This window comes from Culex pipiens, chromosome 3, assembly GCF_016801865.2.
Source record: "Culex pipiens pallens isolate TS chromosome 3, TS_CPP_V2, whole genome shotgun sequence".
Lineage (NCBI taxonomy): Eukaryota > Metazoa > Arthropoda > Insecta > Diptera > Culicidae > Culex > Culex pipiens.
This window is the reverse complement of record NC_068939.1, coordinates 169,558,032-169,571,143: the sequence shown is the minus strand read 5'-3', so window position 1 is coordinate 169,571,143 and position 13,112 is coordinate 169,558,032. Positions and strand designations below refer to the sequence as shown.

The window sequence follows — 13,112 nt, the reverse complement described above, 5'->3', positions numbered from 1 at the left end:
TTTTTGAATCAATACTGTTTTTTTCAAAAAAAACGAAATATTGGTCGCAAAAAATTTTCAACATTATTTTTTGATGTAAAATCAAATTTGCAATCAAAAAGTACTCTAGCGAAATTTTGATTAAGTGAACCGTTTTCAAAATTAAGTCATTTTTAGGTAACTTTTTCGAAAATAGTTGCAATAATTCATTTTTTAAAATATGTGCCATGTTTGCACATTTTTGTCACTTTTGTCACTTTTGTCATTTTTGTCATTTTTGTCATTTTTGTCATTTTTTGTCATTTTTGTCATTTTTGTAATTTTTGTCATTTTTGTCATTTTTGTCATTTTTGTCATTTTTGTCATTTTTGTCATTTTTGTCATTTTTGTCATTTTTGTCATTTTTGTCATTTTTGTCATTTTTGTCATTTTTGTCATTTTTGTCATTTTTGTCATTTTTTGTCATTTTTTGTCATTTTTGTCATTTTTGTCATTTTTGTCATTTTTGTCATTTTTGTCATTTTTGTCATTTTTGTCATTTTTGTCATTTTTGTCATTTTTGTCATTTTTGTCATTTTTGTCATTTTTGTCATTTTTGTCATTTTTGTCATTTTTGTCATTTTTGTCATTTTTGTCATTTTTGTCATTTTTGTCATTTTTGTCATTTTTGTTATTTTTGTCATTTTTGTCATTTTTGTCATTTTTGTCATTTTTGTCATTTTTGTCATTTTTGTCATTTTTGTCATTTTTGTCATTTTTGTCATTTTTGTCATTTTTGTCATTTTTGTCATTTTTGTCATTTTTGTCATTTTTGTCATTTTTGTCATTTTTGTCATTTTTGTCATTTTTGTCATTTTTGTCATTTTTGTCACTTTTGTCATTTTTGTCATTTTTTGTCATTTTTTGTCATTTTTGTCATTTTTGTCATTTTTGTCATTTTTGTCATTTTTGTCATTTTTGTCATTTTTGTCATTTTTGTCATTTTTGTCATTTTTGTCATTTTTGTCATTTTTGTCATTTTTGTCATTTTTGTCATTTTTGTCATTTTTGTCATTTTTGTCATTTTTGTCATTTTTGTCATTTTTGTCATTTTTGTCATTTTTGTCATTTTTGTCATTTTTGTCATTTTTGTCATTTTTGTCATTTTTGTCATTTTTGTCATTTTTGTCATTTTTGTCATTTTTGTCATTTTTGTCATTTTTGTCATTTTTGTCATTTTTGTCATTTTTGTCATTTTTGTCATTTTTGTCATTTTTGTCATTTTTGTCATTTTTGTCATTTTTGTCATTTTTGTCATTTTTGTCATTTTTGTCATTTTTGTCATTTTTGTCATTTTTGTTATTTTTGTCATTTTTGTCATTTTTGTCATTTTTGTCATTTTTGTCATTTTTGTCATTTTTGTCATTTTTGTCATTTTTGTCATTTTTGTCATTTTTGTCATTTTTGTCATTTTTGTCATTTTTGTCATTTTTGTCATTTTTGTCATTTTTGTCATTTTTGTCATTTTTGTCATTTTTGTCATTTTTGTCATTTTTGTCATTTTTGTCATTTTTGTCATTTTTGTCATTTTTGTCATTTTTTGTCATTTTTGTCATTTTTGTCATTTTTGTCATTTTTGTCATTTTTGTCATTTTTGTCATTTTTGTAATTTTTGTCATTTTTGTCATTTTTTGTCATTTTTTGTCATTTTTTGTCATTTTTTGTCATTTTTGTCATTTTTGTCATTTTTGTCATTTTTGTCATTTTTGTCATTTTTGTCATTTTTGTCATTTTTGTCATTTTTGTCATTTTTGTCATTTTTGTCATTTTTGTCATTTTTGTCATTTTTGTCATTTTTGTCATTTTTGTTATTTTTGTCATTTTTGTCATTTTTGTCATTTTTGTCATTTTTGTCATTTTTGTCATTTTTGTCATTTTTGTCATTTTTGTCATTTTTGTCATTTTTGTCATTTTTGTCATTTTTGTCATTTTTGTCATTTTTGTCATTTTTAAACTCAGTTCTCGTTCTTTCAAAATAAATCAAAACGCCTTCTTTCATGAATTGTTTGCTTTATTGTGCTCACTCGTTTCAAATATCACTCTCCCTCTTGTTATAATACTCTCTCGTTTGCCTTAAACTACAATTGCTTACCGTTTAAAAATTGAATATTCTAATACATGATTCTATTCGATATGATAGTCTCAGATTTGAGGAATGTATCAAACCACCCCAACTTTTAGCTGTTGGTCCTGCTCCTGGCGTTGTAGCTGTTGCTTCGATGGAACTGGCTCTGCTCACCGTTGCTATGGTCACTGACCACAGCAGGCGGCGGCGGTGATCCCGCCGGAGGGGGCCCATCAAACAGATTCCGCAGATTGTTCTCCAGCTGCAGGTACGAGCGCGGTCGCCTCGGCACTCCCTGAATGGTCAGATACGTCCGCCGGTTGCTAATGACGGGAGTTCGGGGCACCGAGTTGGCACCTCCTCCGCCTCCTCCTCCTCCTCGGCTGTTGGTTTCGTCCTCCACGTTGAACTGGCTCAGCGTGTCCATCAGGGAGCGGTACTTGTACTGCCAGCGCTTCTCCAGCAGCGTCTTGGACGAAATGTTGTCCAGATTGTCTGCGCGTTAGTTTAGAGGATTTCCGGACGACGACGGTCGGAGATTAAAAGTAGTTTTTTAGTTCGAGTTCGGCAAGTTTTTTTTTTATAAAATAGTGTGGCTAAGTAATCCCATAACCTTTATGTTGTTCCTCCACGTGGTCACCACACCGGTAAGATGAGTTATTTCGCGGATTTGCGCATATGAGAGATTCTTGAGGCTTGCAACGCACGGTAGACATGATCAAGCGATGAGTCCTTACTGGCTAAATGTAACTTAAGGGAGGAAGGCAAAGCACTGAAAACTTAAAAAAATATGGAATTGTTGGGACGAGATATCTGTGGGACATAAACCAGGATGATGCGGATCAGCAGAAAGCCCCAAATTCCTTGGCGTTCTTGGACAGAGGGATCTAAGCAGGCGATTGGATCGTGTCCTCAGCTATAACGATACAAGGGAAGGGAAAAAGGGAGAAAAGAAATATGGTTGGAATATTCTCAATGGATTTAATCGCAGTAGGCACTACGAGTATACAAAGGCAATAATTTTCAGTCAAATAGTGCACTGCAACTTGGATTTTACTTGCAATTTTGACAACTATATTTCGGTAATTCTCCGCCAATTTTCGCAGCAGTTGGCCCGATCGCTGTCCGATTTGCGTGTAACTTTGTCCTAAGGGGTAATTTTTGTCCCTAATCACGAATCCGAGCTCCATTTTTCGATATCTCGTGACGTAGGGGCAGTACGACCCCTTCTATTTTTCAACATTCGAAAAAGGACATGACATTAAATTTGGAGCCTGAAATGGTGATGATTTGAAAATTTTGATGTCAAAGGGACTTTTATGTAAAATTGGAAGCCCGATTTGATGGCGTATTCAGATTAAAAAAAAACAACAATATTTTTAAAATTCTGCCATTTTTCGCAACTCAACTGTAAATTTTTTTGGAGCATGTCATTTAATGGGAAATTTAAAATACTTTTTGAATCTGCAATAACCCAGAAGGGTAATTTTTTTCATTTAGAACAAAATTATTCATCTTAAAATTTCGGTTCATTTGTAGCTTTGCAGGGTTATTTTTTATATTGTAACAATGTTCTTCAAATTTGTAGAGCAGACAATTACCTTTTTAACCCGTGAAGGTTACAAGCAAACCCCTTATGTTTTGAAATCTTTTTTTTTAAATTGTCTGCTCTACCCATTTGTAGAACATTGTTTCACTATAAAAAATAACCCTACAAAATTACAAAAAAAAACTAAATTTTAAAATGAATGCACATCAAAGTTTCACGCAAATCGAAGAGGAGTCAGAGCAACTTTTGCCAATGTTATGTGAGTTGGCATGGAATTACCAATTGAGAGAAATTTTAGGCGCAAAAGTATTTAATATGCTTTGATGCAGTGTTACGCTATTTTATTTTAAAAGCATACGGTAACATTCATTTAAAAATAAACTCAGAATGCTGTTATAAACTTTTGAGTAATTTGAGTAGTTTTTGGACATGTCTGGACTTTGAATATGTGAAAACTTCTGCTGAATTTAAACATTATCATACAATTTCAAAAATGACCTTTCAGAAACAGCGATGCCAGATTCTAGGAGGGATTGGACTAGAGTAGCTTAAAAAAAAATTTGTGTCAAAGGTAAAAAAAATATGTTAGTAAAACTTGTTTTCAAAGTTTTTTTGATTTAATATATTTTAAATTGAACAATTTTAAAAAATTTGAATTAACATGATTTTTTTTTCTTTCGAATCCGAACGTTCATTTGACACATTTACTCTCAAAACGAAGAGTGATCGAGACATTTTGCTCTAATTCCGTGTGAGATGACAAAAATACTTAAATTTTTTATGTAAATTAAAGCTTAATCAACAGAAAACCATCTGAAATATATTTTCTTCTGTTTATAATGGCTAGGTATTTCGTGCACAGATTTAAAAAAAAATATATAATGTTGGGAAAATATGTAATATTACATTTATCGAGATAGTATTAATTTATTTAGAAGAATATTTCAAACATTAAATTTTACCCCTTCCAAATTTGCACTATTTTTTACATACTGTTTATGCCAGAAATTTTGCTGCGCGCAATGCAAAATGTCAGAAATGCGAAAAAAAAATCTGAAAAAAGGTTAATTTTCTGGTCTCACGATATTTTAAAACCTAAGATAAACAGGTGTAAAATTATGTAACTCTTGAAGGTGCAATTTTTTTTGCAGTACATTTTATCTCTGTTGACAAACAGTGTATCAAAAAATTGTCCGTACAGCCCTGTACGGAAACATTATTCGTTGTTATAATCTCGAATTTTTTAGTAAAGTTCCAGCTTTTAAATATCAATCGAAGCGGGGGAATGTCCTCATTACGACCGTGACATTGATTTGCCAAAAAAATGTGATCAAGAAATTACAAAAATTATTTACTGACAAAAGTACTAAATTTAGGCCAAAAAATTGTCCGAACACCTCATAAATCTACCAAGTTTGATTGATTTTTGATAAAGCATTTAATTAAATGTTGTTTGTTTTTTTTATTATTTTAAAGTGCCTCCAACAAACTAAAAGCGATTTTGAAACTATATTTCAAAAAACTATTTTTAGAACATTGTTTTTTAGTGTTAAAAAAACACCAACTAAAAATTTTCCAATAAAAACCGTCGAAAAACCCATTGTTTACACATGTTTTATTGTCATTTTAGAGTTGAAAATAGCGTTTCGGAACAAAACCATCGGATAACCCGTATCGGTCCGGAACCAGAGTGGCCGCTCGGGGTACACTTTTCCGATAAAATTACCTTACTATTACAACTTGAAGCGTCCAAATCCGTTCACTACAGCCCGATTTAGACACTAAAATTAAATAAAAAAAAAACAACACTAAAAAACAATGTTCTAAAAATAGTTGTTTGAAATACTCATGTTTCGTTAAATTTTTCATAAATTAGGAAATTTATACTAATTGTTTATATTAATTTACCAAACAAAGTTATCAAAAGTTCAAAATCGCTTCAAGTGTGTTGGAGGCACTTTAAAATGACAAACTAACAACATTTAATTAATTGCTTTATCAAAAATCAATCAAACTTAGTAGATTAATGAGGTGTACGGACAATTTTTTGGCCTAAATTTGAGACTTTTATTAGTAAATTATTTTTGTAATTTTTTATCACATTTTTTTGCAAATCAATGTCACGGTCGTAATGAGGACATTCTCCCGCGTTGATTGATATATAAAAGTTGAAACTTTACTGCAAATTTAAGGATTTAACAGCGAAAAATGTTTCCGCTGTACGCTGTATGGACATTTTTTTTATACACTGTATGGAATTAGACCGGAAAATGTGAATGTACACATTGTCAGAGGTAAAAATTCTGAAAAATTCAGGAAAAAAAACGTTTAAAAAGGTGTAAATCTATCTAAATGTATGTACACTAGACTAGCTCGACATTATATGGAAAATTAAAAAAATGATCAAATCAAACCAGAACAAAGTTTTTTGATGCCTTCGAGGCCCCTAAACAACTCCCCAAAATTTGGGAGCAATTGGTTGCGTCCACACTTTGCGCATTGCATTTCAATTATGTATGGGAAGTTGTATAGAAAACTCTTTTTTTTTTACATTTTGATTTTTTTCATTTTTATTTTCCACAAAATTTTCTCCAAACCGACGCAATAGCGTTAAAAATGAGAAAATTCTCTCAAAAAATTCCCGAGCAAAGTATTGTGCTATCTTACTCCTGTCAAAAGATACAGCGTCCACAAAACTGGTCTAAAACGTGTTTTTTTTTTTTTTTTTTTTGCTGGGAAATCACGCCCATCCAAAATGAAACGCATTGCGCAAAGTGTGGATGCAACCAATCACTCCCAAATTTTGGGGAGTTGTTTGGGGGTCATACACCCCTCAGGCACATTTTGTGATGCATGCAAACGATTTAAAGTTTGACAGAAACCTAATATGTACTACGTTTTGTTCAGAAACTAATGCCATATTCAATCAAAATTATTTTTTTAATCTGTCAGGGATGCCTATTAAGAGTTGGGACACTGGATATATGGTGATTTATCAGCAAATAGCATTCTAAAAAGATCATTTGATGAAGTCTTTTAAACAAAGGTAAAAGAATCCAGCACATCGAGAAGCAATTTGAGAAAATAAATCTTCCAGTTTGATTTTGAAAAACATGTATGTAAATTTGTTCCTTTTTGTCATAATTGTAGGTGTAATAATTCTTTTTCAATAATTTGAAAGTAATATCACACAATTGAATATTATCTATGTTTACTATAATTTCAGTTGTAGGTTTTGAAATGAAGCTACCACTTTCCGTCCTCGGACAGAGCAAAACTAATTGGTGTCATGAAAAAAGAAGACAATATTTACTTTCGGTATAATATTTATTTTCACTATTTTTTTTACTCGAATCGTCGTTACAATTTGTTAGTACAATTTGCTTAATTTGACTAACAAGTTGAATGTGTTGAATTATGATTCTATGTAAAGTGGTTTTTGGTGTAAATCAAATGCTAAATGGTTAATTTTTGGTTAAATTTTGGATAGTGCTCAATTTCAAAACGGCATCTATAAGCACTAAGGGATGGTCATGTATTTTTTGTTAGTTTAATGATAAGGTAAACTTCGAGACATTTGTCTTTTTTCAAAAAAATAAACGATGAGAGAGCATCCACCAGCAATTATCAAGTAAATCCCATCGAATCTGGCATCACTGTCCCTGTCCGTCCACCTTTCACCTCCCTCACCAACCCGCAACCCCACCCCTTCACCGCTCCACCAACAGATACCTCCACTGGTCCAACTCACCGTTGCTGCGATAATCGTCCTGGATCTTGTAGAACTCGGCCAGTTCACGGGCCGAACAGAGCGGCGTATCAACCTGCGTGGTCTCATCGAACCGGCTGTAGTTGATCTCGTACCCTTGACTCTCCTTGTTGTAGAACACGACCGGCTCGAACCGATGGCCCCACAGAATCTCCGCGTTCACATAACTCGATCGAGCCTGCGTGCTCTGGCCGGTAGACTCCACCGTCCCCTCCAAGATGACCACAATCTCGAACCGATCCTGCAGCAAATCCGACGCGGACATGTTGTACATCGGCGAATCGGCGTTAATTCGGTGCACCACGATCTGCGGCCAGATGAAGAACAAATCCGACGCACACCCGTCCGCCCCAACGTCCAACTCCGACTGGTACTGCGACAGCACTTCGCCCTCCTTGGTGCACCTCGTCCGGATCAACTGGGCCCGGATGCTCGCCCCGATGATGTGACTCTTGCGCATGTCCCCCACCCGGAACATGAAGCACAACTCCCCGTCCCGTTGACAGATGACCGCCTGCTTCGAGAACAGCAACGTCTGCGTTCGGTGCTTGGGCCGGGTCATCTTGGCGAACACGATGCCCACCATGAAGGCCTGGATCATGACGCCGTAGATCGACTGGAAGCACATGATGAAGATCGCCTCCGGGCATTCCTCCGTCGTGGTGCGCACGCCGTACCCGATCGTGTGCTGCGTCTCGATCGAGAACAGGAAGCACGACGTGAACGACTGGATGTTGAACACGCACGGAACCCACCCGTTTTCGGCTGTGGATGAGAGGGAGGGAAAATGGGTGAGATTGAAGGTAGGTATCTTATAGGGGAAATATACCCATTTTAAGCCTAATGGAGTGTTCCTTGAAATTTACTTAAGAGTTACATACATGTAGAAAATCACAAAATTTCATATTACAGAAAATTTATTAAATCCACTTAAAAGATGATTTTCAATCACATCTGAAAGTTTCATGAAGATATTTTATGAGTAAAGTAAGTTACTGACAAAGGGCAATTCACTTCTGATATTGCACCAATATGAAGCCAATATTGGAGTCGATACGGTATGCAGCCAAGGAATACTGCGCGAGTATTATGCGCGTATGATATTCACGCTGATATTTGGGTAGATATGACCTCAAATACGACGAATATGGGGTCTATATCGTCAATACGGTATGCAGACAATGAGAATATTATGTGCGTATGATACGCGTATGCAGTATACTCGAAGTAATTAACCCCTAGGTTACAGACGATTTAAGCTGAAAATTTTTTAATGCGCATAGCGAACTGTCAAACTTTGTGAGCGTTTTTCTCTGAACACCGAGTTGATTTACGGGTGCCACGATATCTCGAGATGGGATTGACGAAATTGGCTGAAATTTGGGGTGAAGACTCACAAGACATATCCCGTGTGCATGACGAAGACCGATTTTCTAATTTTGCATTTTTTTAAAATACAAAAATCAGAAAACTGACGATTTTTTATATGAAAAACATAACAATATTTTTATTTTTTTTAAAATTAATCTTTTTGAAAATTGGTCATGCACACAGGACCGGTTTGACGAGTCTTCACCAAAATTTTGAGCCGATTTGGTCAAGGCAGTGTTGAGATATCGTGGCACCCGTTTTTTGAAAATGCTAACTTCAAATAGCTGTATCTTGGCAATGATACAACCAAATGTCTTCAAATTTATTTTGTTAATAGTTGAAAATGTATATTTTAATGTCCTGAAAACAGATTTTAAAAAAAGTTTAAGTTTGTGCTCAAACCAACCTCTCACATTTTTGCCGATTTACATGTATGTATTCCCTTAAACCAAGTACACCAACCAGTAGAGCAACTTTTTGTGAACATTTCTGTTTATTTTTACTTTTATTAAAAGTTATGCTATTCCTTTTACAAGCATTAAAAAAATCGCAAATGTATTTATTCTAAGCATTTTTCTTTATTCAGCTTAGTTCTTTTTTCTTCCAGCGCAGACCCAAAAGTCTGCTTAGTGTTGCCAATTGTGATGAAGTTTTAAGCGAACACTCACGAAAAGTAGCATTTATAGAGAAAGTTTCCTGGCATCACTGGCTCACTCCAACAGGCGCTGCTGGTGGTGTTGGTGGCCACCTTTTGTTCTTTATTTGCCTTCGCTCGGTTTTCTTCAGCCTTCGATTTGAATGGGTATAAACGTCAAAAGACTCGGCGCGTTTGTTTTTTGATGGCGCTTGCTAATTATTTACATGTTTCGGGAATATTTTCCAAGTGAGTGACTAACTAATGTGCAAATATCTTAAATGCGAGTTTTTCGCCAATGTGAAACAGGTCGTATCGAGGTGCTCCGATTTGGATGAAACTTTCAGCGTTTGTTTGTCTATACATGAGATGAACTCATGCCAAATATGAGTCCTTTACGACAAAGGGAAGTGGGGTAAAACGGGATTTGATGTTTGAGGTCCAAAAAACCCGATTTAATATCACCAGAGGTGAAATAGAGCCTTTCTTACAAAATGATGAAACTCCGAGAAATATATTGGTGCAATTATTTTTTCAAAAACATAATGATACCATCCAGTGAGAATTTTACCTAAAGCTTCGAATCTTTTCAAATGCTTTCGATCGAGAATGGGCTGGGTCTTTGAATTTGATGTTCAGTATATGATTTTGTATAAATCCAAAAATTTAATAGGAAAAAATAGGGTAAAAATAAGACGAAAAACACTAAAATCGCTATATCTCTGGAAATACATTTTGGAAAAGCTTCAAATTTTGGGCCCAAACAGTTTATGGCGCATGTTGTCGAATGGCTTTTTGTTTGAAACTGAATTCTTTAAATTTGATAGTGTTATCTGTAAAATAGTCCAAAAAATACCTCTAAAAATGGCTTTGACCACATTTACTGGTCGAAAATTGTGAATCGAAAAATAAAATGTTCGTCTCCGACCCCACGGCTACAGATCTGGCTTTTAAAAATTGTGGGTTTTACGAGCGGGTTTCCAGTGATGGAAGACACAAATTTTTAAGAGCGGATACAGACATCGGCCATGTATTTCAGAAAAAGAGCTCTCAAAAATCAGACTTTGAGTTCCGGGTTTCGGGCCAAAATTCAATCGAAAGAGCGCATCTAAACCTTCAATTTAGTTATAGGATTTTTTCCTGGGACGAATCCTCGCCGTGCACGATTTTTTTTAGATTTCTGAAAAAAGCGTTTTTCCAAAAGCAAACCTTAAACCTTTCTTTTGTAAGAAAGGCAAAACATGAAAAATCTTAAAATTGCGGAAAACTTCATCATTCCCAACTCACCTAGTTGCATCCAAAAGCCCGTTTTACCCCACTTCCCTTTGTCGTAGCGGGATCATATTTGGCATGAGTTCATCTCATATATAGACAAACAAACGCTCAAAATTTCATCCAAATCGATTTTTAAGATTTTTCTGTGCTTCAAATAGCGTTTGAAGAAAAAAATCAGCAATGATTGCTGAAAAAAAGATAAATTCTAGCGACGAATTGAATAATTTTGCTAATCTGGAAAATACTTTCTAAATTGGATTTTTCGATTAAACGTTAATTTCTACTTGAACATGTTTTTGCAATTCATTTTATAAACACACAACTTTCCTGTCATTCTGTATTGAGGAAATGGCCTACTTATCATCAATTGAGTGCGAGAAAGTTGCGGAAAAGTTGAACTTTAAAAAAAAAGTATAAATAGTGTATAATTTTAAACTTTTAACAATAATACTTGTGATTTAAAAAAAAACAAATTGTACTATAAGATTAAAATAGCCCTATTTGATCAACATTTTTAAAGTTGTGCAATATTTCTTTGTATGTACAATCAAAAGCACAAGTTTTTGCAACTTTTCAACTTGAGGCAATAATTTAAATGCCCCCCTGACTTGTAAGCCATTTTGAAGAGGAGGAGAGGGAACAAATAAGACACAAAATTGACAGTGATCTCAACTCTTTTTGAAAAAAAGATTGTCAAACTTTCTTATCAAAATTTCTCAACAAATATAAATTAAAAGAACAACTCGTAACGATGTGGAAATTTCGCGTCTCCGAGAGCCAAGCATAGTTTCGAAAGGATATTTTTCCACTGAATTAGAATCCATGGAAACTGTACAGATTCCCTCAATATGATTGTTGGGATTAATTTCCAAACTGAATTATGGGGAAACAGGATCGTAAACAAATTCCTAAAAACAAACTTTGAGGAACTGTATCACAAAAAAATTGCAATTTCTGTTTTTTTTTTTTTCAAATTAATATTCGATTTAACATTACAAAATGATTAAGCTTCATTATGTTATCACTTAAATAACGACGAATTAGAGTTTTTCGTGATAAATTAACATAATGCCTTTATTAATATTTGAAATATTTTGTTTGTTTAAGGAGACAAAATCCGCAACTTTTGAGCAAAAATTTTTTAATGGATTAATCCATTTAATCCATTTTAAAAAAAAAACAAGATCTAACAAGATTTTTTTTGGGAATAAAACATAAATTTATCACAGTTTTTTTTCTTTACTACAGTTTGTACTTTAAAATAAAATTATCAATCGAAAAGATTAGCAGAAATTTTGTCTAAGTTTTATCAAACAAAAAATTTGAAGTTTTTCGTTTTGTTTTTTAGATGGCCCTCATGAGTGATCAATTCTGCAAATATTTTGTTTCGAAAAGTTCAGACAAATTACATACAGGTTTTCGAATATTTACTAACCATTTTTGTAACGATAGGCTGGCTTCAAATGGCTAACATAATGGCTGCTTGGGTCAAAAGAAAGGCCCAAAAACATTTTAGCCAATTAAAAAATGCAAGTAATAAAAATAGGAGAACAGCATCTAATTACGTCGTGCCTCTTATTTGGTCATATCAGCACATTGACATTTAATTACAGCTCATAAAAAGCGTTTTCAACTGAAATCGAGTGATAACCCGAGCAGACGGAAATAACTTGAGAATAAAATTTTTTGATTTTTGAAAATACTAGGCCAATAACATTCTGTGTTATTTATAACAAGAATCGTCGTTATGAATTTTTTGTTGCTGGATTGTTATTGTAATAACAGACTAATAAATTTTTGATCATCCCAATAACATTTGGAGGTATTCTTCTATAACAAAAAATGTTATTCCAAAGTTGTTTTGGCTGTCAACCAATATCAGACCAATAACAAATTTTGTTTTGATAACATAAACTGTTATTAAACCCTTATGCAAAAATTGATTTTTCAAGAAGATTCCATAACACTTTCTGTTATTTAAACAGTATTTGTCATTGAAATCCCGGGCAGACGGTAATAACAAAATTCATGCCATTTCAATAACAAATACTGTTAAAGCAACAATAAATGTTATGGAATCTTCTTGAAAAATCCATTTTTGCATAAGAGTTTAATAACAGTTCATGTTATCATAACAAAATTTGTTATTGGTCTGATATTTGTTGAAAGAAAAAACAACTTGGGAATAACATTTTTTGTTATGGAAGAATACCTTCAACTGTTATTGGGATGATCGGATTAGTTGTTAAAATAACAAAAAATAATAACAAAGATTTGTTCGAAGAATAACTAAAAGTGTTATTAGTCTGTTATTACAATAACAACCCAATAACACAAATTTCATAACGATGAATAACAAATCTTGTTATAAATAACATAAAATGTTATTGGGCTAGTATTTTCAAATATCAAAAAATGTTATTCCCAAGTT

The 13,112-nt window shown here is 33.2% G+C and overlaps 1 protein-coding gene across 4 annotated transcripts in view; it reads right to left on the bottom strand.

Annotated features, from left to right (window-relative positions):
- Nucleotides 1-2,014: 2,014 nt before the first annotated feature.
- Nucleotides 2,015-13,112, bottom strand: part of LOC120417666 (G protein-activated inward rectifier potassium channel 3-like) — a 39,921-nt gene continuing 28,823 nt past the window's right edge. For 3 of the 4 annotated variants that reach the window (XM_039579788.2, XM_039579787.2, XM_039579789.2), the window contains exons 3-4: nucleotides 7,384-8,166; nucleotides 2,015-2,578 (exon numbers count right to left, since the gene is read on the bottom strand). In XM_039579788.2, the coding sequence (XP_039435722.1) occupies nucleotides 2,196-2,578; nucleotides 7,384-8,166 (1,166 nt within the window). In that variant the 3' untranslated portion in view covers nucleotides 2,015-2,195. Of the gene's footprint in view, nucleotides 2,579-2,607; nucleotides 3,000-7,383; nucleotides 8,167-13,112 lie in introns of those variants that run through there. The other variant, XM_039579790.2, reaches the window with a different exon arrangement.